At 41.3% G+C, this 25367-nt stretch overlaps 1 protein-coding gene across 5 annotated transcripts in view; it reads left to right on the top strand.

The window, feature by feature from the left end:
- The window catches only part of LOC105829321 (protein held out wings), a 43293-nt gene that overhangs the window by 10169 nt on the left and 7757 nt on the right, over positions 1-25367 (top strand). The window contains exons 2-7 of one of the 5 annotated variants that reach the window (XM_036287422.1): positions 13351-13484; positions 16203-16319; positions 17373-17516; positions 17993-18095; positions 18988-19290; positions 24793-24996. In XM_036287422.1, the coding sequence (XP_036143315.1) occupies positions 13351-13484; positions 16203-16319; positions 17373-17516; positions 17993-18095; positions 18988-19290; positions 24793-24878 (887 nt within the window). In that variant the 3' untranslated portion in view covers positions 24879-24996. Of the gene's footprint in view, positions 1-13350; positions 13485-16202; positions 16320-17372; positions 17517-17992; positions 18096-18987; positions 24997-25367 lie in introns of those variants that run through there. The other 4 variants (XM_028192594.2, XM_012668063.3, XM_036287423.1 and 1 more) reach the window with 4 other exon arrangements.

The following is a 25367-nucleotide window of genomic DNA, read 5'->3' as shown; positions in this document are numbered from 1 at the left end:
CGAATGTTACTTCTCGGGATAACGAAGCGTGATCGTTAATTGGACCGTTGACAAACACGTTTCTCACGCGTCCGGATCGATTAATATTCGCGTCCAAAGGTCTAATTTGCATCGAGGACGCAGAACGCGAGGGAAATAATTTCAAGCTCGGAAGCTTAACGGCGCTGAAAGCAGAAGGAACCGTGCTTCTTGCAAATACACTCGTAAATATACGCAATCGCGACACCGCTAACGTTTCTAGCCACTGCTAATTGCCATCCGTATGGTACCGGGCAACTCCTTATGAGAAAAGCAACGAAGCACACGAGCGGGACAGCGCGACGTTAATGACGGACATTATCGTGGCGGCAATAAAGCCAGGCTCAATTAACCGCGCTGTAAAAGGTACCGCGTCATTAAAGAAAAAAAAAAAAGAACCGAATGAATTTCTAATAACGTCGGGGCGTTTCCAATTCGTCAAAACATCGACGCACCATCGCATCTTGTTGATACTTCTCGCTAAACGCTTCTCGAGAGTGCATTTACGTAATCCATCGATCGAGACGTAGTTCAGGATTATCTCTCCCTCTTTCACCCCGCGGTCGTGCACGACCGGGAGAATTCGCGGACCGCTCTAGGGAAACAGCTGACCGACTTTAACGTTAATGAGATGCCTTGTTCGTACTCTTCGGGTCGAACGGAGTTATACCGCGGTCGATCGCGTTCGGAGCCATCGCTAACCGGACTCGGTCTTCGACCCCCCTTCTCTCTTCCATTGCTGCGTGCCCTTCCTCCCTCTCGCGCCTCTCGTCCTTGCTCACCCCTCCCCGTATCTTCATCGCGCCGTGGCGGCCGCATTCCTTCTCTCGAACGGTGAAGCCGCGCCGGGAACTTCGACTCGGCTCGCCTCGCCTCGCTCTCGCCCTCGCCACGCAACGGCTCGCCTCGCTTCGACTCGACTCGACTTGACTCGCCGCGACTCGACTCGACTCGCTTCGTTTCATTTCGTTTTGCCTCGCCTCGCCTTTCGAGAGCTCGCCGATCCCGAGAATTGTAACTCGCGCTCGCTTACCTCGGCTCTCGATGAATCGAGGATGATATCCAGGTTGGCCGGCGTCGCGCCATTGATCAAATCGCATCGGGGATTCCCAATTTACTTGTGGGCATAATGTAGAATTTTAGAATCATCAAACTTCAACTTCCGTAGTCAATCTAGAGATGACTTTTCATTGAGTCAATGAAGTTTTACATTGTATGCTTAACAACCAAGCGTGAAATTTCTATCTCGTTGAAGCAAAATTTGCTTGAAATCAACTGGAGAACATAATTTTGCAAATTATTCTCATCTCAAGCTTTTAGTTGTCGCGATCATTTTTTATCTTCTATTTTTTACTGCAGGCACGCCATATATTTTTATATCTCAACCGATAACTCAACAGTAAAAAAAAGATCACATGTCAACATTCGTTACATCAATAAGTTTTTTTGCTGATGCGAGACATGCAGCAGGAAATGGTTTAGTGAAGTAACGCAAAAATTTGAAACTTTTCTTCTTTCTCTTTATTGTTAGGTACACACGAGCCAATTAAAGAATTGCCAAGTACGAGATTTATCTTGTCGAGTACACAGTTATAAGCGAGCGACTTAATGAGTGTCCGGTGAGAACTTCGGAGCATCGAACGCAAAGAACGACGATATCATCGCGAGGCGGATCGATCAATCGTGGCCGTGCATTCGTGACTCCAATAAAAATTTATGTTCATGGTAGATCGTTTGCGTGATAAAAAGGTTACGCTCGATGCGTCGTTGCGATGACGAGATCGCGGGATACCGTGCCACACCCAACCAACGAGATCGCATTTTTTTTGCACGAAGGTCTAAGAGACACGACGTTTCTCTAACGTACACTGAACTAACAATGCCACGTCTTTATTTTCGCGGTGTGTTGGACGCGCGAGGCACGAGAACACGTCGCGGATAAATTACGCATAGTCGCACTCGTAAGACCGTCTACTCTGTTCTAATTATTGTCATACAACGGCGTATTTCGTTGCCATAGATGTAATGTGTCCGGGTCCGAGCCGCCTACCAGCAGCTCGCTTGTTGCATAACGAAACCGCGTGGTCGTGTCGAATAGGTGGGTTGACGAGAGGAGAACGAAGCGAGGCTCGACTATTATTTATAACGTTCGGTAAAAGTAACGAGCGCCGTCTCCCTTACCAGATTTTTAACTCGTGACATAAGAGATGGAATAGATCTCGCTCCTATGTCCTACACACCAAAAATATTGTGATACAAATTGTATAAAAAAAATATCTGCCCTTTTACAACATTTGGTTGTAAAGAGTGCAATGACGTTATATTCGTATTTAACACAATGAAAATTGATTGTGTTTGTATCAATTACATTAATAGAATTGTGCAATGCACATTGAAACTGTTCAGGTATTTTTAAATCGTATTAAGAACTTGCGAGACCATTATTATTTCAGGTAGCAAAATCAACAGTTTTAATCTTTGCCCCTGTCTTTTAACGATGAGATAGGAAATGCGCTATGTGTTCTAAGTTACGTGATCAGACAAAAATGGAAGAGAAAATACGCTATATCAAGTTACGAGGTGATTTTCCAGTTCGCGCGCGCGCACGTGACACCGTTGGTCTATGGACCGTATTGAAAATGTATGGGCAAACAATTTCGCTCTCGTGACGTATGTACGACGGCGAACGAAACGTGTAGCATGTCGCTGCATCTGAAAAACGCGGCCCTCTTATGACCGTAAGAAACAGAAACAGAGGAAAGAAAAAGGAATTCTCTATCCTCACGCGGTTGCCGAGGAACTTTCGTAACGTGATCGACTGCGCCTTTGTTGGAGTATCGCCTGATGAATTCGTGTCGACGGATGACGATATATTGGTTCTCCCTTTCCTCCCCTTTTCCCCTCGATTAACCCGCTAATTGTAAGCCTCGTTAAAGGGAGAACGAAACGAGAGGGCACGCCGCTTTTGTTTTATTGAGCAAATTACACTCGAACGGAGTTGGATAAGTTAATATATATATTTTTAACTAAATTAAGTTAATGGCTTATGAAATTAAATAATTAATTTAGTTAAGACAAAAATTACATTAACGAAAAATTAACTCAAGTTAAATTAAAAGTTAGTTTTCAAAAGCATTATTTATATTAAATTAAAATGTCACAATTTATTTAAGCTAGATTACCAACATAATTATAATATAGATTATCAAAAATATTTAATATTTTATTTGTAAATTAAATTTATGTGACAAAGAAATATATTGTTTTTTTTTATGTAGCAACGTATTTTTTTCTTTAATCATTTATTTTTTTATAGATAAAATTTTTAATTTAGAAAATAAGTTAATAATTTAAAGGTTGAGTTTAAAAAATAACTAGTTTAAGTTAAAAATTAAATTATTTAAAATGAACTAAATTAAGAGTTCAAAGTTATTTTTAACTCCATTATTAATTTCAAAGTTTTTAACTAGTTACTACCCAACCTTACATTTGAACGAGGCAATTATTTATCAAGGGTATATTTATCGCTAATTATTATTGAATACGAGATTATTTGTTGGGGATATTTATTGTCATTTAATAGATGCGTTCGTTAGCAATTGTGTAGATTAACGTGCGGAAATAACCGCAATCCATAGCGAGAGAATCACGCGCGAGACACTCCATTCTCCGGAAGAATCGCGGTCGGCAACCTAATATTTGCGCCTCAACCGAAATAACGTGTTTCGGATCCATCGCGAATATAGGTCCGGTATCCCGTGCCAAAACGCGTCGTGCATTCGTAATCCGGGCATCGCCGATGCCATGCCGCGCGCGAATCCCTCCAAACGGAAGCCGCGATTATTTCTGAAATATGGAGGCGTGCCTTCTCTCAGAGAAGTGCGCGAGCTCATTGTTTACTATCGACCACCAACTGGGATAAGCTTACACAGAGAAGCAAGATTTTGCAGACGCAAGACGCAAGACGAAAGCGGCTGTCGTATATTCGACTGCACGGAGAAGCACAATCGAATCTTGATATCATAACTGTTTAATTCAATTTATTGTAACAAAGTCCGTCTTGTTGAAAAATCTAGCCGGGTGCAACTTGTTTATCGAAATCTGCGTCACTGAGGCGTTAAATAGTTTATCCTTAGTTTATTTGCTACGATAATAATTCCACAAAATTATTCTCAAGAAAACACTCTTTAACTCATAGTAATCACACTAGTGCAAATTTGCACCACCCAAAACTTTCTTTTGAATTTTTGAAAATTCCTATTTTATTTTGGTCTTTTTTATAGTTAAATATATTGGGGTAAATATTAATATTCTTTTTTATATAATATAATTATGATATAATTATGATTTATGATAATAATAATTTATTTCTAATTGCACATAAAAAAATTTATTCTTTGTTTATTAATTATTTGGATTCTATTTATTGATATAAGATATCACGAGAAGTATGTTTCTACACTGAAAAAGTGTCTGGCAGTGGTTACTAAATGTTAAATGACATAATGCCAATTAAATATTCAGTTCATATAACCAAAAATAATTTTACTTTCTAAATACATATATTTAATAAGTATTATCAAAATATATACTAATATAACTAATTAATGAAATTATTTTAATTAAGGAGGTATATATCTGACAGCTTCAAACAATCGATTTTTTTACATTTTCTTTAAATTTCAAGTGTGTGGAATGTTATTTGTGGAAGATTAGGATTTAGAAAATCTTATCTTGAAACTTTCTTTGCATTTTTCTCGAAACTATTTTTCAACCTGGCTGCTAAGAAATCTCGAGAGCTATTTATCCTAATCTATTTGTATACATTATTTATATAATATTTTCTTTAATGTAGCATGTATTTTTTTGACAAGTCAATCATTTGGTTACATTTTTAGATAGGAAAAAATAATTTTTTTTTAACTTGCTGCCATTTCTATATAATTATTATAATTTTCAAAACATCGTACGCACGTTACATTGAAAATAATACATTGTAGTAAGAATTGTAGAAAGAATTTAAACTTTTCAGTAACTATTTATGACAATTCTCAACACCTTATTTATTTTACTTATTTTTAGAGACCTCAGGATGGTGTACCGTCTTAATCATATATTTAATTAACATTATTTCAACATTTGGTCGCAATTATCAAACAATTTAGTACGAATCGATTTAAAGACATTTGTCCGAATTTTACACATAGGGTACGTCTTTCAAGACAGGTAGATATCCGGTAGAGGAAAAAATAGGCGGAGAAATGTCTTCGGTCGAGGGTCGAGGGTCCGGAGGCTTGCAGAATGCGATCGAGAGCCGGAATCTCAGCAGGTCTCTCGTACTCTGAGAGAAAGAGAGAAAGAGGGAAAGAAAGAAAGAGAGAGAGGTAAGCATCCTCTCTGGCAGTCATTGAGAACGGCTCGTCTTGGGGCTTTTTTCGGCATCGACTCTCTTTCCGTAAGTGTCTTCCTCTCTTCTCCTCTCTTCGAAGAAAGCGTCTCTCCATCGTTGGTGGCGGGCAACGGCGTTTCTCCGCTTCTAAATAAGGAAATGCCTACGCTTCTCCTCCGCCTCCGTCGTCGCCGTCGTCGTCGATTGTCGCGCGCGACTCGCTCCTCACACACGCAAAAAAAAAACGTATATGCGCACACACATACGTATGCGCGCGACTCTTAACCCATTTAATCCCACAGTTCCATTTTTGGAGCGGCGAACATGATTGACCAAGGTGGAAGTGGGAAAAGCTGAGAGTGTTGTTACATCTCGGTTTGTTTGGCGCTTTGTTGAACGTCAAATGCTCGTCGATTCTCAAAATTATCCTCTTTTATGAGCCGAAGTCTTCATTTATACATGAAAAAAAAAAAGGAAAGAAATCTGGACGTGCTTCTACACAGTTGAACTTGACAGCAGAACGGTCTTTCAACAGTATTCCCGAAGCGTGTGAAGCTCCGGAAACCTCTTTCTCTTTCTCTCTCTCTCTCTCGTTCGCGACGCGAATTTTAAACTCGTCGGCGATCGCGCGAGTGAGCATTTCCAGACGCGGTAAAACTGAACTTGAGGATGCTTCTCTTTCTCTCTCTCTCTCTCTTTCACTGTTTCTTTTTTTCTGGAAAGAGAGAGACGCGGAGAGGGAGGAAACACGTTCTATGCAACGCATGCGGTCTTTAACTCGGACCCTTAAGGGCCCGGCCAACGGGGCCGATGACCGAACCGGATCGGGCCCGGAGCCGAGCCGAGCGACGCGACGCGACGCAACGCAACGCAACGCAACGCAACGTGCGCGGCCCGTTTCGCGCGTGCCTCCGCGGAACTCCTCTCGGCAACGTGCAGCTGTTGCCGCAGCATATATTCTCCGTGTTGCATTCTCGCGTTACGGTAAGCGGCAGACCGGGCCAAGTGCAAAAACACATATGCGAGCTTCGCCGGACGTGTTTACTCAGCGTGAATTCGGACGGACGACTTTAAATCGCGGTTACACGCCGTCGGAAATAGTCTCTGGACGGCCTATAAGTAGATACATAATTGACTGCACTTATCTCTGTCGCTCTATTTAGCGTTTTGAATTAATCGAAACCGGCTTGTGTCTCTCGCTTGGCCCAGTTCACATCTTAGTTTCTCGGTCGTCTGGAGCCTCGAAATGGATGGATGGTAATTTTTTTATTAGATAAGATAATCCTCAAAACCCCTTTTCCTCCGCAACACATACACACAAACGGTGATCTAGAACTCGGCGATTTTTGTCGAATTCTAGGACTATCGTAAGTTGTAACGACGAAACGACCGCACTGATTTTTTTATAGCTAGTAGGCCTGCATCTCCTTTTCTTCTCTTACACGATCTAACCTTTTTCGAAAGGTTTATATCTCCCCGTTCTCCATTTATATCTTTAAAGCTGTCTTTCGAAAGTTACCATAAGTATTTCACATCGATATTTCATATTGTCATAAGTCTAAGCCGCTTCTCTCTGCTCAGCTTCCACCATATCGTTGCAACATCGTTAAACGTGCAACATCCATCGCGATCTTCTCGCGTGCCTCGCGTGCACTTTTCTCCGCCTCTCCCTTCACCTTCGTTCGTTTTCTCTTCGGACTTTATAACTATCATTTCGCGGGTTGCATCTTCCTTTCGCCTCGTTAACCTTTCCAAGACATAGTCCTCATTGCTTGAAATTGATAGAAGGACACGACCGTTCGATTAATGAGTTTGCGACATGTTTATTATTAAAATTATTGCGATTGTCATTTCGATTGCCATTTTCGCGTTTATCGGCTTTGTTATCAGAAAGGAGAAATATTTTTTCATTAAAATATTCAAGAAATTACCATGGCGGTGAAAAGGCAATATCCCATAATGTATTACCTTTCGAATCTTTTCAGATTCTTCTTGCGCGGCAATTAATCATATAGCCACGTTGGGCGAAATCACGGGTTGGGTATCTCGAGTTTTTTCTTTTCACGCGGAACGGAGCAAAGCGGATTGTCGTGTAACCGGTATCGTAACTTCCCGTCATCGACGGTGGCGGACTTACCAGTAGGATTTTTCATCTTCGACGAAAAAAGAAGATTGCGCGCGATAATCCGTTCTTCATAGACGTTCGAAATCGCGCGAACCAACGAATTATTTTCGCATGAACGGTTGTACCATTCAACGGTGTGTCTTTCTAAAAAAAAAGTTCAGCTATGGAAAAAATAAATGTACGGACGTTTCTCTCTCTCTCTCTCTCTCTCTTTCTCGATGGGATTGATTGAAATCTCAATGGGTGCAATAGTTGCGCTTAACGGTATCCCCATTGCGTGATGATAATCAGGTAATCAGGTTTTCGTGCGATATAAAATATGCGATAAATACGTAATATCACGTATGTGTAGAGAATGCGTGTACATTGAAAAATATGTTAAGAACTGGAAAGCCGAAACACGATACCTAACTACGGAGATAGTACCGTTTAGATCTATTAGACAGCTGTTTTTCTAGACGGACGGACGTCGCTGGTAGAAAAGCTTTTCGAAATCCGACACGTTGTTATGCATCGTATAGAACGCGCGCGCCTCACACATACACTTATTCGCGTTCCGCTTCTAACCGCCCTCGATTCGCGGATCGTTTCTCCACCACGGATTTCGTATTTGTCGCAAAATTTCTGGAGCAACGGCACATATATAAATAGACACCGCTTGCCTCACCGCGCGAAAATAAGCCGGGAATTGCCTAAGGGTGGAGCGGTAAGATAGATGAGCTAGTTATGAATTTTATGCCACCCGTATCTGTGCAACGTCGCGTCGGCTGAGATATTGGAACAGATTTATTATCTCTCATGTCTCTCCCCCCGCCTTCTCTCTCTCTCTCTCTCTCTCTCTCTCTCTCTCTCTCTCTCTCTCTCTCTCTCTCCTTCTCTTAGAAGACGGAGGAGAGCTGGTACTTTATCCGCGCCTCTCGCGCGTGGAATTAATCGTCGCGAAGGTACTACAAACTCGCGCCGTGTACTCGTTTATTACATATTTCATTACGGAAACGCCGTGCCGGCGGACGTGGATCGCGTCGTAACGAGCCGCGATTACTCGCCGCGAAGTTAACGATAGTTTAATCGTGCGCGGTCCGCCGGCTTTTATTTGCATTTATGCATCGCGCCTCGTTACTCGAGGAGCCGCGATTAAAAGTCAAGTCTCCGCCGCGCCGGTCTAAAAATGGATATCACGTAACTCATCGGCGATACAGCCGATGGCGGTCGCATTCTCATCGTAACGGCATCTTTCGCGCGTTCGTGCATTGCGCGAGGATCCAGCTGAGCGGCGGCCTTTGTCGCCGCCGACAAGTCCACGTGGTCTCACCCTTTTCTTCCCCTCCCGTCGAGGCGCACAGTTTATCACGTTATTCCGTTTTTCGATTCCTCGAGGCCACGTATTAATCCAGGAAAATCTCAAGCAACGAACGATTAACGCCTGAAGAAATTTCCAGGCTGCTTTTTCCGCCGTCCGCGTTAAATTACGCACTAAATGCGGCTGATGAATCGCGGCAAGCGTGATTCATGTCTCTGTCTCAAGCGAGAGAGACAGAAAGAGAGAGAGAAAGAGAGAGAGAGAGAGAGAGAGAGAGAGAGAGAGAGAGAGAGAGAGAGAGAGAGAGAGAGAGAGAGAGAGAGAGAGAGAGAGAGAGAGAGAGAGAGAGAGAGAGAGAGAGAGAGAGAGGTCTGTCAATATTGTTTGCGCAGATCTTTGGAAAACGATTTCTCAGCTTCCGTGCGCGAGCAACGATATGCGGTCACGGATCGTGGTGTCTCACCCGATTACAACATCGGTGATCTCATGCCGTCGCCGTCACTATCGCCGTCGTCGCACCTCCTTTCGGGCGGCCCATACACCCACGTGCGCGTACCACGTGACACCGAGATATACACTCGAATAATCGAGATTTCGCCTCTGTGACCGACCGTGTTTTTAATATCGTTCCTCACATGCTTTTCACGATGTAAATGTGGTCGCTCGCTACGTTGACATTGAACGTAGCTTCTCTCTCTCTCTCTCTCTCTCTCTCTCTCTCTCACTCGTTCGCGTATACCGCATCTAATACGCAACTACACGCTACACGCATCGCGCATTTCGAATATTGTGCAAGGGACTGAGCAGTGGGGAGCCAACGTAAGAAAGATCGAGAGAGAAACAGAGAGAGAGAGAGAGAGAGAGGGAGGGGGGAAGGGGGAGAGACGAGAGACGAAGAGCCAAGAGCGACGGTCAGCTGATGTCACGCAGATGGGCTGGTGAGCTGCGCCATGCTAAAAGCGGCTATGATGCCCTCTTTTATTTCCCCGCTCTTCTCTTCTTCTACTTCTCCCCACTCCTCTCTCTTAGCTATTCTCCTCTTTCGTCCCCACACCCGACTGTTTTTCTATCTTGTGTCTATCTGTTCGCGACTGTAATCTACGTTTCCCTCTTGCGCGAATTCCTCGCGCCTCCGCCATCCTCCTGTCGGGAGGAGAGAGATAGAGAGATGACAATGAAGAGAGAGAAAGAGAGAGAGAGAAACACAGACATACCTCGCGAGCATACCGCGAATCACCGTGACGCATTCTTCTACCTCGGCTTTGCCAACTCTCGAGAAAATCGCGGTTGCTGCGAGATGACTCCTCGTCGAGAGAGAGAGCCATATGCGTATATATACGTGTTAAAAGAGATCTGACGTTTTCTCATTCGGAATAAGTGTGACAAGTAGCGGCGTGTCCGAGAAATCGCGTCTCCTGGTGTCGAACGACCGCGATCATTCGATAAAGCGTTCGATTTGTTTCTCATTGCGGAGCAATGATCATGTTTGTTCGCACCTCGAGATTTTTCCGGCGATAATTCTTCCTCTAACGACAGCAACAGTGAACTCTAGTAGCACAAAACATTTACGCAATATTGCGAAGTAATGTAAATGTGCTTCTAATATTGGTCCAATATTGTAAAGTAGACGCTTCATTATTTAACTAATTTATCTAGGCAGTAATATTGATTCAATATTGGTTTAATATTTGGCCAATGTTAAATTATTCAATTTTTTATATTGAATATTATAATTGCATCCTAATTTGGAATATTTTTCGATATTTTATGACCAATATTGGCGTTATATTGGGCAATTCACTTCCAATATGATTAATGTTTAGCCAATGTATTGTGCTACTCGGGAACGCTTTACGAATTTTGCACAAGAGATTTCTTAGTTATCGCATTCTACCTGACTTTCCTCATTGAACAAAAACAGCACGTCCATTGAGAGAGACTAATAATCGGCTTCTCGAGATAATCGAGTGGTTCATTAGAGGAAGCGAAGTTGATGTGTAGTCGTTAACTGCTATAAACGATTTTACTTCGCAACCATTGATCGATTCATTTGTGAAGATTTAAGGACGCGTTGAATGTAGGAAATGTTATTTGTAATTATATTTGCTCGTCGTTTGTTTGCATATTTATTTATATGAAATTTGCTTGAATTAGAAGAACAACATTATTTTACATGTGTTATCATATATAAGCAAAATTGTTGAACAATTTTAGATTTTGCAATTAAAATTGTACAATGTTTGGACGTTAAAAGACAAATTTTGTTAGCCGGTAGACTGAAAAAGGATAAAATGTAAAAATGTATATACTTACGAGCAGTTTGTCAGATGGAAATCGGTCAGGTCTGCATATTCGGATTGATTTATCTGAACGAAATGATCTCTCGAGACACAGGTGAAGGATTATTACTTACGCAAACTGGCCGGGAGATTATTACTGGCTCCTTAAAATCCGATCGCAGTAGACTTTTCGGTTCGGCTGGAATTACAGTTACGTCGTGCGTGATCTGCGGATGGTTTACGCGAAAAGCGACGGTTTGCGGTCACCGTGGGGCCGGTGGGACCTGGGCGGCGCAGCGTCGCATGAGCGCGGATCATCGGCACGGGAGGACGACGAAGAGCCCGAAGAGGTCAGGCATGCGAGAAAGTGGGGCAGGCGCGGAACGTTGACCTTTACGGTTACGACGGATATATGTACGTTGTAGAAGCGCAACCGGGTTGCATGACAGGCCCCCGTGATCCTTTGTCGCGATACACCGATCGACCGGTGTACGCTAATCGAACATGGAATAAACAAAGTTACTTTTAAAAGGCAGCTAAGGACTGTTTCTTGGCCGCGCCGGGATCGAATCGAAAAGCACGATTCGTTTTCCTTTTACACCAATCGCCATTACTTCAGTTACGCTGAGTCGGACTTGATGTTTAAATACTTGGAAGTGCACTGCTGTACATTTAATATAAAAAAATATATTTTTTAATGCCAAGTAATTATAAATGTGAAATAATAGGTTTGATTATATATAAGTTTTTTACAGTTTCTTAAAATGTATTTTACACTGAATATATATATATATATATATATATATATATATTTTACGATTAAACTGTTAAACTTTTATTTAATTTAACCATAAAGTTACGTATATTTTATCAGATCCAACATTTTGATAAAAAATATTTATTTTAACATAAAAATTTAGTGATTTTTCTTAAATAGCTTATATAAAATTTTAAATGACCCTCTTAGAATGAGAGATTAGAAAGGAGTTTCTCAAGCGACTGAGGCAATTCTTCTGATGGCATTTCTACGTACCAATCATTCAATTGTTGTCAACTACCCTATGTAGCACACTAAGGAAACAAATAAAAAGCTGAATAAGAAAATTCAAAATCATTTTGTAACGATTGCAAGATGTTTTCGCTCTACTACCAACTAAAAGTTATCAAAATTTAAAAACTGTATACTCTTTATGTTAATTTTTCTTCTAATTAACAGCAAAAAGCTTTGGTCGCGAATGTTCGAATTTTGACTTTAAAATTAATTGCAAATATTTTGCTGCAATTCTTGATAAATAACTTTTAAACGGGAATCTAAATTTGCACAAATATTTGCACAAAAGTTCGATTTAATTCGTAATGCTATTTTCTTTTTAAATTTGCAGATATGTATTATAGAACGCGATTTTACATAAGAATCAAAAGTAAATAAAAAATTACAATACTTTTGAATAAGAGAATTGTGCTCAAATTTTACATAGATTCTCAAATGTGATAGAATAATCTGCAAAAATTTTATAATGCTTTTTGATGCTTTGAAATGTAATATACATCCTTAAGAGGAGCAGCCACACCCAATTGTTAGATTCGCGGCGCCGTTATTAGCGCTGGCGTTTAACGACAAGTTATGCGTGCGTGCGTGCGTGCGTGCGTGCGTGCATGCATAGGTATGCAGGCACACACGCTTACACGTTATCGCCAAGCAGTCAGATGCCACATATAAAGACTAATCGTGTGACGTATTATCGAATAAAGGTTGCACGCGGTTCCATTTCGCTCGCGCTTCGTTTCGTTTTCCTCGTTAATATAACGGTCACCCCAGATTCCCCGTAGATTGGCCCATTCAATATATATAATCGGCGTGTCGCGTCAAGAGCCTCATTCGAGAGCTTCCCTCCGAGAATTCCTCTATCGAAAGTGTCGGCGAATTCAAATCGATTCTGTCCGAAGCGAAAAAAGAATTACGGCCAATTATCGTACATACAAAGGAAGCGCGAAGCAGGCATGTATTGTCGGATCCACGTTCTTTTACATCACCGGGAATTATTCAGCTTCAGTCAAAGAGGAACCGGGACTCTATATGAATTATATCAAAATTCGGGGAATTTGGGGCACCAATTTGTCATCGCCAAGATGCTCGTCGGCCCCTCAATTCTTTGAATTCCGAAAGAACGAAGAGTCGGCGAGTGTAACTGTACTCGACAGTCATATACTTATTGTTGCTATTGTTTTCACATTGCAGAGATCGCGAAGGTGCGGGCGAGTCTTTTTCAAATCAGCGGAGTGAAGAAGGAACCGCTCGTCTTGCCGGAGGCCGAGGGCGACATCACGACGCTCACGGAGAAGGTCTATGTGCCTGTCAAGGAACACCCAGATGTAAGTGTCGCGCGGGGGAAACTGACTCACATGTGTGAATGTAAACTTGGCGTATCTCCCGTATTATCGTGACGAGATACGATTCAAGGGACACACTTGGAATATGAAAACCGGCGAGGAAACTTCTCATACGAAGAACAGAAAAGCACGAGCGTTTTGAAGTTTTTTAGGAGAAAATCTATACATTAATCAACTCATGTGTACATACGTTAGCTAATGATTGACAATCGGGACGTTGGTGAAACTAAATATCTGTTATTTTATAATGAATGGACAGAACAAAAATAATTAAATGCTACTCTGCGTGAGAAACCCGTAATTTTTACAGGCACATAGTATAAGAAGGATATCTACTTGTGATATCAATTTGTTTAAAGAAGCATTAGAAAATAAAAAATTTGACGTAGGCGGTTATTTTCGTGACAGACATTTATTTAGAATTTTTCCAAGGCAATTACAGTCATTAACGTTAGAAGGTATTTTAATTTAAACACTTGATATGTTCGATACGTTCTTGAAGTGCCCTGAAATTTTCTACTTTATGTGAATTCAGATAATACGATATAATTTATAGTTATTTTGTAAATGTATTACTCAATGATGCAATTGTTGATGCTGTTTTTAAATATCCTTACAATCTATCTTTACAATTTCATATATTCCTTTTGGCGTGCTCATAAAAATAGGTTTATTCTCTATTTTAGTATTTAATCTATTTTATTTTATCCATTTGTTAAGAAATAACAATTGGATAGGTGCAACTATTCTTCAATTATTACTTCATGTGTAACAATCCAGATAGGAAACTTTCGCTGTAATTGTTACATTTTACGCTGTAATTATTCTGCAGATACAGAAAGCATATTTTTTGCTGCAAAATTTTTGTGATTATATAATTTGTCTTCAATCTTTATTTAATTACCAAATATTTACAAATGATATTGAAATAGTGTATATGTTTAATGCATGCTATTTCAAATCAAAATACTTGAATAATAATTGCACAGTTTATACTGTAATGTTTTCCTTTTGTTTTGCAATAATTGATAGGATAAATTCTAAAATTATTTTCTGAAATATATTCGGCAATAATTGTGCTAAGATGTGATTCTCCGTTATACTACAATTATGCAAGTATTCATTTCTCTCGCATCAGTTTTCTGTAGTCATTTTTTTAAAGATTGCATATTACATAACTACATGTTACATAAATTAAATTTATAATTAATAATGTTTAAAGTTAGATTTACAATTATATGACACAATATATATTATACATTAAATTTTAAAATTGAATAATGCTACAGTTCTTTGCGTGCTTTCTTACCTGAGAAATCGTGGACGAACGTTGAACCGGCCGAAACTTTTCTCTCGGAAAAATGCATTTCCTCGTCGTCTCCTCCGTGTGTCGACGGTAATTTACTCCTTCGCCGCGACGGCGGAAAGGAGGGAGTATCGTTCGCCGATCTCGGGAGAGACGAGATCGAGCGATGCGCAACGTGCACCGAACATCGAACGGTGAACGTTATTTCTGTAACGCCCGAAATAGGGTTCGCGCCGAGGAGACGACTCCCTTTCCTTCTCCACGCTCCGTTTCCTCGTCTCGCTCGCGCGCGCGAGCGAGCGAGCTTCTATCATCGCGGTTGGCCCTCATTGAGTCGTAATAACCGGGTCGTAAGCTTATTAACCCCTCGAGCGGGTCTCCCGATCCTTTTTTTTAAATCCTCGCGTTGGTATATTTAATTTATTTAGAAACGATTTATGGTTTATTAATAGGAGCGGGAACGAGCAGGACAGAATTACGTTGCGCGCGAGAACGATCGATAATCGGCGGGCATCGGCGATTATTAGCTTGCATTATGGATGCCTCTTGCGAATGATCGATTCGTTCGTTATCGCTCGACGTGGACGACGCGCTGTCTTGCCTTTGTTCTCATACGTCCGTCGTACTCGACAATTATCCGATTATCGCGCGCCGATTTCATACTGATTGATAGTTTTCGATAATTCCGCGCGCGTTATCGGCGCGTTACTTCTTATCGTCTTCTTCCTTGTAACGCGCCTGGCACGTCGCCTTATCTTCCAGAGTATGCACAATTGATTGCATAAATATGCATTTAATCGTCAAAATTACTATTGCTCTGGGTCACGTTTCTTTGAGATAAGCGACAGAAGATCCCTCCAGACTTACGGTTCCTCAATCACACATATTAAAGCCTTCCCCCGAGATCTCGGAAACGGTATTTTTGAAAAAAAGAAGAGAAAAAAAAACAAGAAGAAATGGGCCGGGAACGAATAGGCTAAGGAACAGCGGATGATTCACCGTCTAAACTTATCCGCCTTTATTTACCGGGATCCAACAATGAAACTGGATATCTTGCAGAACAGCTCTTTTTTTCACACGATCGTACACGCCAAATTTAGCGCTTTGCACGTATAGGCCATTTCGCGCATAGAAACTAGATGATGCTTATTTATTTATGAGGGTCCTGCGTGTCGCTGTCTCTTCATACGTGCACGTAATCTACACGCACATTTAGATATTTGTATACAAAACGTAGGAGGAAGCATCCTGTAAACGGGGCGACTGGCTAAATTTAGAAAAGTGATGTCCTCGACTCTTCCGTGTCTGTCCCTCTCGTTTTTCCGAGTATCTCGGCGTTTTAGCATTGAACTTTTTTCTTCGGTGAAAATTAAGCTTTTTCGTGTTGATTGCAGTTCAACTTTGTCGGGAGGATTCTGGGGCCGCGGGGTATGACCGCGAAACAATTGGAGCAGGAGACAGGATGCAAAATCATGGTGCGCGGCAAGGGGTCGATGAGGGATAAGAAGAAGGTAAGGAACTTAATTTAAAGACTAAGTGCTGAGAGTGCTTTATTATTAAGTTAAACTTTTCTCGACTAATATGTTGTGCAAAGAGGAAATGAGGTTTCTTCAAATAAAGTTTTCTTCAGCGAACTAATTTCGAGATTTCTATTTATGCGCGGTGCTAAATATCACAGAGAGGCACATGGCTTGTGCTCGTTAACAGCAACGAGCCGTCTGAAATTAATAACGATCACGGCCGATGACAGCTGTACATAATAATGGTCGATTCTACTAATCATAGGTCTGCTTCATCGTGCTTCATTATACTTCTTGTTTAATAGGAACGTTGCGAGCGCAGATATAATTTGGTGTTTTAATACGAGTTAATACATAAATAATACATTTTTTAAATCAATATCTGAAAGAGAGAGAGAGAGAGAGAAAGAGTTAATGTGAGATCTATCTAACGAAATAAAAAATATTTGCGATAAGCATTGGGAGGAATTATATCAAGGATAGTGACAAATGGGTTTGAAATTAACTACGAGTGATTCATATAGAGCATTAAACCATGCGTCGTATTTTTTCAAGCTGCACGTGGTACGCGAGCGAAATACTTTCTCGTAAGTATAAACGTAGAAACGAATCCAGTGTATATATAATTCGATGTGAATTTGATGTGTATCTATTATTTCCTTGCCGAATTTCAACGCGAATTTATTCAATTGTTACTATCGATTTATTTCATTAACAAAAATCTGATAAATTTGTTATTTTGCTTTGCCGCTTTGTTAATTGAAGAATTTGCTTCTGAAACAGGAGCATAGAGAATAAGAAAATTTATATTATTCTGCCTTTTATTTTTTATCCTTGAAAATTTTTATATGTTAGAAGTTATTTTATGTTATATATAATATTTATATTATTTAAGTATAATAATTAATATATTTTTAAATAAGAAAATTATTAAATTATAATGTAAAAAATTCTCTGTAAGTTTGTGTCGCGGGTGTATGTGTATCTGTAAACAACCATCGATATTTGCGGGCGTATAACCATTGCAATGTGTTGATTAACCAGGAGGAACAGAATCGGGGCAAACCGAATTGGGAGCACCTGACGGACGAGTTGCACGTGCTGCTCACTGTCGAGGACACCGAGAATCGTGCCACGTTGAAGCTCGCCCGTGCCGTCGAGGAAGTCAAGAAGCTACTCGTGCCCGTGGTGAGAAAGTTCCAACTGTATACCTTCTACCTCCTCTCTTATTAGACGATAATAATACCCCGTAGTACGCGAGGAACGAAAAGAGAGATCTCGCGCCGGGAGACTTTCCCACAAATAACGTTTTTTTTTCTTTTTTTCTTTTTTCTCTAGTCAAACCTTGAAAAATTCGAAAGAAATTTTGTGGGCCGCGAAAGAGAGACCTAAAATTTTCAGTCAAATTAAAAATAAAAGGGAAAAAGTCGCCGTGAGACGATTTTTCGCACGGATCTAAACGCACGCGGATGTAATCGAGCTACCGAAGTTCGAAGCGCACGCCACTTCCTGTGAAGTGCGTACACGCGTGCATTAACCGTACAATCGGCGCTTTCATATGTAAATGGAAAAGATTTGTACAATGCCGGGCTCCCCTATCCATTCGTAGGCTAATTATTGTTGCACCTCCGGTGGTGGGTTCTGACGTTAATGTCGATTGTTAGCAGGCTGACGGCGAGGATGAGCTGAAGAAGAGGCAGCTAATGGAACTCGCCATTATCAATGGGACTTACCGGGATTCGAATACAAAGGTGGCCGCCGCGGCAGGTACCGTTCCTAGAAAACTTGTCTCATTATGCGCCGCCTGAGTGCCGCGGGATCGAGAATTCGCGAATTTAAAGGCACATCGATTCGCGAGATAGGCTTCCCGATGAAAGAAATCCATTTAGACAATTTAAAGTATTATTTTATTGCAATCGTAATTTACTTCATCGTATTAGAGGAAAGTATAATCGTAAATGTACGAGGTAATCGATGTACGATGCATTTAAAGTTAACGACATAATGGATTAACGTTTGATCATCGTCCCGCGCATTAGTGACTAATCTAATGAAGTAATTCTCGCGAATAAACGCGACTTGCATCTTTAAAGATTTAAATCCGAGAGTCTTGGTATTTTGTATTGACGCAAAAGTTCGGAAACGCATTTGAATAAACAGTTTTGGATATTAACGGTCAGGATTCCTGACGTGGAGCTAGCTAGTGGAACAAGACATTTCAATGGCCGCGGCGCATCTGAGTTACTCTTTTTTGATCTGCTTACCTTTCGTCGTTCGATAATTTGTTTTTTTTTTCGCGATGTATCTTATTTTATTCTTTCGGAACCATAGTCGAACGCTTTAGGAAATAGAAGGTACCTTACGGAAGAGATTTCGGAGAAACTCGACTCGAGTTATACATCCAGATTATGCGGGGCATTATTGAAATCAAGGCCGACTCGTGAATGGAGTTGACGCGTGAAGGAACAAGTTTTTCTGTCGGACTACTTTTTATTTTTTTCTGTTAACTTGCTTATAACAGAGATCGTTATTTCATATAATTTATCAATATTAAATCCATAATAAATCCTATCGCGCGTACATACGTAACGTTGACATTAACCAACCGATTGGAGGCGAGATAGAGGAGCAAGCGATTCAGCACTGCTCGCTGTTGCAGCCTGCGACGAGGAGTGGCGGCGAGTAGCCGCCGCCGCGGCGGAGACGCAGCGTCTACTGCCGGGCCTGGCGACGCCGATGCGGACCCCGAGCGCACCCCTGGGCGCGCCCTTGATCCTGTCGCCCCGGATATCGGTGCCCACGACCGCTGCATCCCTGCTGAACGGCTCCGGGCCGCCTGGCTCGCTTCTGTCGGCCGGCGATCCTCACGGCCTCATCTACACGCCGTACGCGGATTACGCTAACTATGCCGCCCTGGCCGCCTCGCCGTTGCTCACCGAGTACGCCACTGCTGATCATTCTGGTGGGTTGTTTGCTCGTTGATCGCGCTCTCCCGTGTTGCCGTGTTCTTCCCCGCCACGGCACCGAGAGAAACGGCCGAAACGAACGCCTCTCTATGACACGAGAAACGGGGCTTTTTATACGCGGATGTTTTTTTAATTTTTAAAGAGATATGCGCGACGGAAAGGACGAAACCTTGCGCTTTTTATTATTTTTATTAATATTATTATTATATTGCGCATTCGGCGCTGACGATTGGTGACTCTCTGTGTTCCTCGGTGACTCCAATAATATTTAGTTTTAGTTCTTTTTTATGCACTGTAAATCTCTCGAGAGATTAGACGAGCAGCAAATGATTAACAGTGAAATCGGGAAAGTCTTGATGTTGATCGCCGTACATTTTCTATTTTTATTTATAAATTCTTTGCCGAGACAATAATCGCTGTAAAAGTTGCCCGTCTAATTCCGGTACCGGTGCCAATTTTTTTTTATACATTGCATGCATTTGGAAATTAATTGTCACAGGGGAATGGAATGAAATTGAATGCGACGTTACACCGATTCACGAAACGTGAAGACCGTGCACATTGCCTTTGCCGGGAGCATCACCAATCGACAGGTAGCACGTAATCACGTAAATTTGTAAGACGATAATTGTTAATTACGCGACCCGATCGCTTCTGTAGCTGTTAATTATTATTATTCACGTTGCATCGTCGTAATTATTACTTTTTATCGTCGCGTTATTATCTCCGTTCTTATCGTCGGTCGTTGTTCTCGTCCCGATGGCCGCGTCATCGTCATTATTCATCATCGTCGTCCTCATTATCATCATCATCATCATCATCATTATCATCATCGTTATCGCCATCATCGTAGCGAGTACTTTTTGCGAGGATAGATTAGAGTTATAGAACACAACCGAAAAATCAGTCATTTACTAGTCGCGTCAGTTCAGATTTATTATAATTACGTGAAAGCCTTAGCATGTAATGTATATGCACCACCTTCGAAACAATTGTGTCACGAAGATTCAGGGTTATCAGTTAGCGATAGAGAAGTGGTAGGAACGGCTAGGCCGTGTTTCGCAGTAGGTTTCAAGAACGGTATGTAGTTAAGTGTAGGTATAGGAGGTAGGAGATGGGATAAGGCATACGGTACTCGTCGTGTGTGCTGTATCGCATGTGGATGTAGCTATACTAGTCCCAAACTTTTCTTTCTTTCTTTTTTTTTTATCGATATCGTGCCGTTCACCAGCAGCCACGTGTTTCGCCGTCTGGAGTACATCTTTTCTCTCCTCAAGCCGCTTTTAGAGTGGCTGCACGGTGCAACTTTTGCTCGCTAAAGGAGGATAAAAATATTCAGTTCGGTTGAATCGGGAGATTGTACATTTTTTCTTTTGCGAGTAACGTTTTTTTTTCTGTTTAAATTCGCTGGTGTAAAATTTGACTTAAAAAAAATTTTTTTTAGATTTATGACTTTATATTAACTTTATTTTAATTAGAAGTATTAAAGTGTGTTTATATTTTGTCAACCGGACACGTCTTTTTGTCTCCTCAGATCGAGTAAATCGCACTGTGCGTAGAGGTAGAGCAAGGATCACAGATTTCGGCCCCGGTTGCATACGGTCGTATAGGGAGGGGATAAAGAACCAATCATATACTAAACACTCACTTATTCTTCAATATAATTGGGCCTTGCTCTTAGTTCTTCATCCTTTCCCCATGCGACCGTATGCTATCGGGGTCAGAATCTGCGACTCTATATCCAAGGAGATCGCGGGAGTCCAGCGATGAAAAGATAATCGCGTTAAATTCGGTGGTGCGTTGAAAGTCACGGCAAACCAGGTATCTGCTACCCAGAACAATCCCGCGAGAAAAGAAAGAAGAAAAAGAGAAACACATCGAGATATTTTAGGCGCGAGAAATCCCGTCTGTCCCTCCTCACCACAATATCCAAAGCACATACTTCCCGTTGAGTGGTAGGTTGAACTTATTGACGCACGCGACTCATGTCCGATCCTGGGCCCGTTTGAAAGCTGAGCCCGACGAGGTGAAACTGTCCAGGTAGTCTACATACCCCCCTGGATGTGTGTTCCTCGTCGCAACACGCGGAAGATCGTGGACGCGTCTTTTCTCTTCCTCGATGCACAAAGGCATCCAGTTACCCGGTGAATGCTCGCACGCATTCGCGTCTCTTAACATATGAACCGTAATAAAGGAGTGCTCGGTACGATATACACTCTTTATACATATATGTATATGCACATGTGCGTATATCTCACGTTGGAAGTTTTTTTGCTTACGGTCAATGAGAGACACGTGACGCGTTGTCGCGCATTACTCAATGCAGTAATCAAAGGCCATTCTTGTAGCTATTACTTTTATCGATACGCGTATGCACGTAGTTTTTACAGAGGATATATTATATATTATATATATTTATTGAAGTAGATGATATTAATGTTGTATATTTTCTTAAAGCTTATCTTAGAATACGAGTTTGTGGTAGCTTCGACGACGGGTATAGAGACGTGTACAGGATTGCCAGTTTTGATGTCCCAGTAGCGTACTTGCGATATCCATAATCGCTGAGCGCATATAGACACGGCACGTCGTTGTGTGCATGCGCTGGTCGAGTGCCAGAACTGGCAGTTCTGGACGTGTATTGTCGTCAGGGACGTTTCTTCTCCTTGCTAATCAATCTTTTTTTTAAATCAACAGTTTTATCTCTTTCGACAGAATGATGACATTGCATTAAACGAAATTTAGTCCGCGTTTTTTATTTTTCTCTTATATTCATCTCGTTCGCGCTTTCGTCGATACATTCTTTGTCACACTTGAATCAAATTACATTTTTACGATCGCAACTATACGAAGTACCACTAGAATCCTAATCAAATCCCTCGGGTTGACCTAACACACAACTAAACAACTAATAAACTTGATCCGTCCACCTCTTACGAAACTCACCTCACGTTGTGTCTACTCACACATTTTCTATTTTGTCTATTCTCTCGCTCCCACCTCTCATCCGAATGAAAACTTTACCTCCAATTACGTAACTCTTTGACGACTCTAGCGAAGTAATTACGTGAATCGCTTTAGCGCAGCGATCATCTAAATAAAAAAAAAACCTAAGAAGAAGAGTACTCTATTGTGAGATTTTCGAAGCAGTAGTTTTATCGTTTTTTTTTCTTCTCTCCTCGTGCCGGAAAAATTGAGTCTTTTACTATTTAAAACGATCGGCCGAGGTGATTGCCTTCGATCGTACGATAGCAATTGGATTAGTGAGCAATTTAGCGAGGACTCATCGGTAATGAACACAAATTGGATCTATCGCGCGACGCGCCATATAATGGCTGGTGATAGGTAGCCTGTAATGTAATGTACGTAGGATTTTTTCTTCTTTTTTTACGCAGGCAATATATAGGTGGAGGGAGAAATATATTACCCAGGGACCAAACAATATTTTGAGGACTGATGGTTCTAGCGTTTACTTGTAGCGAATTCAAACGATACGGATAAGGAGACTATGCGTTGAAAAAGTACTTCCCTCTCTTTTTTTGTTTTCTTATCGCACGTTTACGCCCTCCTATCCCCCTTCCTCACAAAAAAGCAAACAAAGGAGAATTGAGTGACGAGTTTAGCGCACGTATTTATACAGATTATTTTATAGACACGCAATACTCTTTTTCTGATGGCATAGTCTTTAAGTAATATTTAAATATTTAAATATGTGCAAATCGTGTGTACACACACACACACACACACACACACACGTACATATATCGTTATCATACCATATATTATATATATTATTTTATACGTTTATTTAATTTTATTTTTATAAAGATTTAGCCGTTTACATAGATATATTTATACGAGGTTGAGGGCCGCAGCAAGACGAGTAGATGTAATCTCAATACTCATTGTTGTTAGAAACGAGTAGAATGGTTGGATACATTTTTTTAGTTTACATGACAAAGACTTACCTGATTTCATTGACAAGAATCAAAAGTGCGAGGTTGAACCGTGCGCGAAAGTGCGAAGGAAGGTAGCCCGGTGTCAACGATAGCTTTCTCTCAAGTCTATAATTTATTACGAGTTTTATACATATACATACACGCACGCGTAAAAATCTCTCCGATGTACCTAGATACAAGCATCGATACAAGCGAAAAGGGAGGTGTCATATCTATATGGTAGATTCGTTTAATAGGTAATAAATAAGTAAGTAAGTAAGTAAGTAAATAAGTAAGTATGTGTATCTCCCCGATGAAGCTGCGTCTCGCCTCCCGAAGGCGGGGATTGTTTTTAATTGAAGTTTCAGGGACGAACGATTTACACACTGACGATTTACAGTATTCTTACAGAGTGTTCTGGTAGGCACAAAGCTTGCCCCACTACAGGCTTAAAGACTACGACCGAGCATAAGCTCATGAGAGAGATACGGTCGCGTGTTGGGAACGTCATGCTGCTTTATCGAGATGTCTTTAAGCGAGAATTACCGAGATACTTTGTACACGAGTAGATATTAATGAATGAGAAATCTATATAACTGGATCATGTACTATATTCCTGAAATCATATCTTTGACAAGAAGATGAAGTTTTAACTATAGTGCTTCTAAATCTTTTAAAATCGGTAGTTCCAACTTCGGATAAATTATTTAATGGCTAAACGTCTAGACGTATAGACATGGACATTTATTCATTAAATAATTTATTATGTATAATTTATCCTGACATTGAACAACCGACTCTTTTACTCAAAGATGTTTCAGCGTTGTTCAATATTCAAACAGCAATCGTTTTAATATGGTCGAGATCAAGCAGCACGCGTATTTCTGTATATTCCACGCTCAAGTCGAGAAGAAATAAAGAGCATTCTTACGGATGTCTCGTGTCACCGTGTTTTCGCAGTATTTCCACCGTATCCGCAGTATTTTCGCGCACGTTTCAGGCATTTAGTAGCTTTCACGTTTATAACCCCCCCGAAGAGATGATCGCGTCAACGATCGTGAGCTCGGTTGCATCGGTCGTAGGCTGAAGGCAACTATCAGCATTAATCCGACGACATCACCACGAGCCGGTTTCCAGTTCGGGAGGGGTGGTTTCTCTCGCGAGGCCAATCCGCTTCCGTCTTGCCGACGTCGTGGCGATGTCGTCGCTGGAACCCGTTGTACAGAGAAAGAAAGAGAAGGAAGAAAAACATTCTTTCCTGAATGTATCGTAAATTAGTAAAATTAGTCGAATGCGTGTATTTATTGTCCGCGTCTGCATAAAACACAATTTTTGAAGGAAAATATTGAAATTTCTTTGTGGCACGGGTTCCTCTTTCCCGATATGTGTCGTTTCTTTGCACTGATAATAGCGGTAGGATTCTAGATTTTTTTAGTGAGCCGAGAGACAAGGGTGGATGGGCGCGGATCCCTTGACGGATTCGCGCGGCAAAAAGTGATTGTGCGCCGGAAGTGACGGTCCTGCTGACCATACTCATGCTGTGTATATTGTTGGCGACAGGCGCAGCGGCGGCCGCCGCCAAGCAGCGTAGACACCTGGGTCAGATCCGCGAGCACCCTTATCAAAGGGCCGGCGCTCTCTCGTGAACACACAGAGACGGTGCGAGTACATAGAGAGAGCGAGAGAGAGAGAAAGAGAGAGAAAAAGAAAGCGAGAGAGAGAGAAAGAGCGAAAAAAAGAGAGAAACAGAGCCACCGCGGAAAGGTTAGTGTCTGCACAGGCAGTTCTCAATTAAATTCTCTCTTTATCCTCTTATTTTTTATCTTTTTTAAAAATATTTTTAAATCTTTTTTTCAACGTCTTCATCATCTTCCTTACAGTCTCGATGTCGGAATGATCGAGGCGCTTCTTTTGTTTCGCAATAAGATTTCTTACAAGACTCCTAAAAAAAGCTCCAAAAAATAACAGCAATTGTTAAAATCAGGTTGATGCAAGAGTCTTGTCCTTTTTTTGCCCGGCTTTGCACAAGAAGAAAATCAGAGAACCCGAGTTGTTTGAAAGGGACACTCTCACTCTGGATGAAGAAAGAAATTAAAAGTCGCCTCGAATTTGCTGAAGAATTTCGATTTGACAAA

This window comes from Monomorium pharaonis, chromosome 5, assembly GCF_013373865.1.
Source record: "Monomorium pharaonis isolate MP-MQ-018 chromosome 5, ASM1337386v2, whole genome shotgun sequence".
NCBI classification, from domain to species: Eukaryota; Metazoa; Arthropoda; class Insecta; order Hymenoptera; family Formicidae; genus Monomorium; species Monomorium pharaonis.
This window is presented reverse-complemented; position numbering and strand designations above follow the sequence as displayed.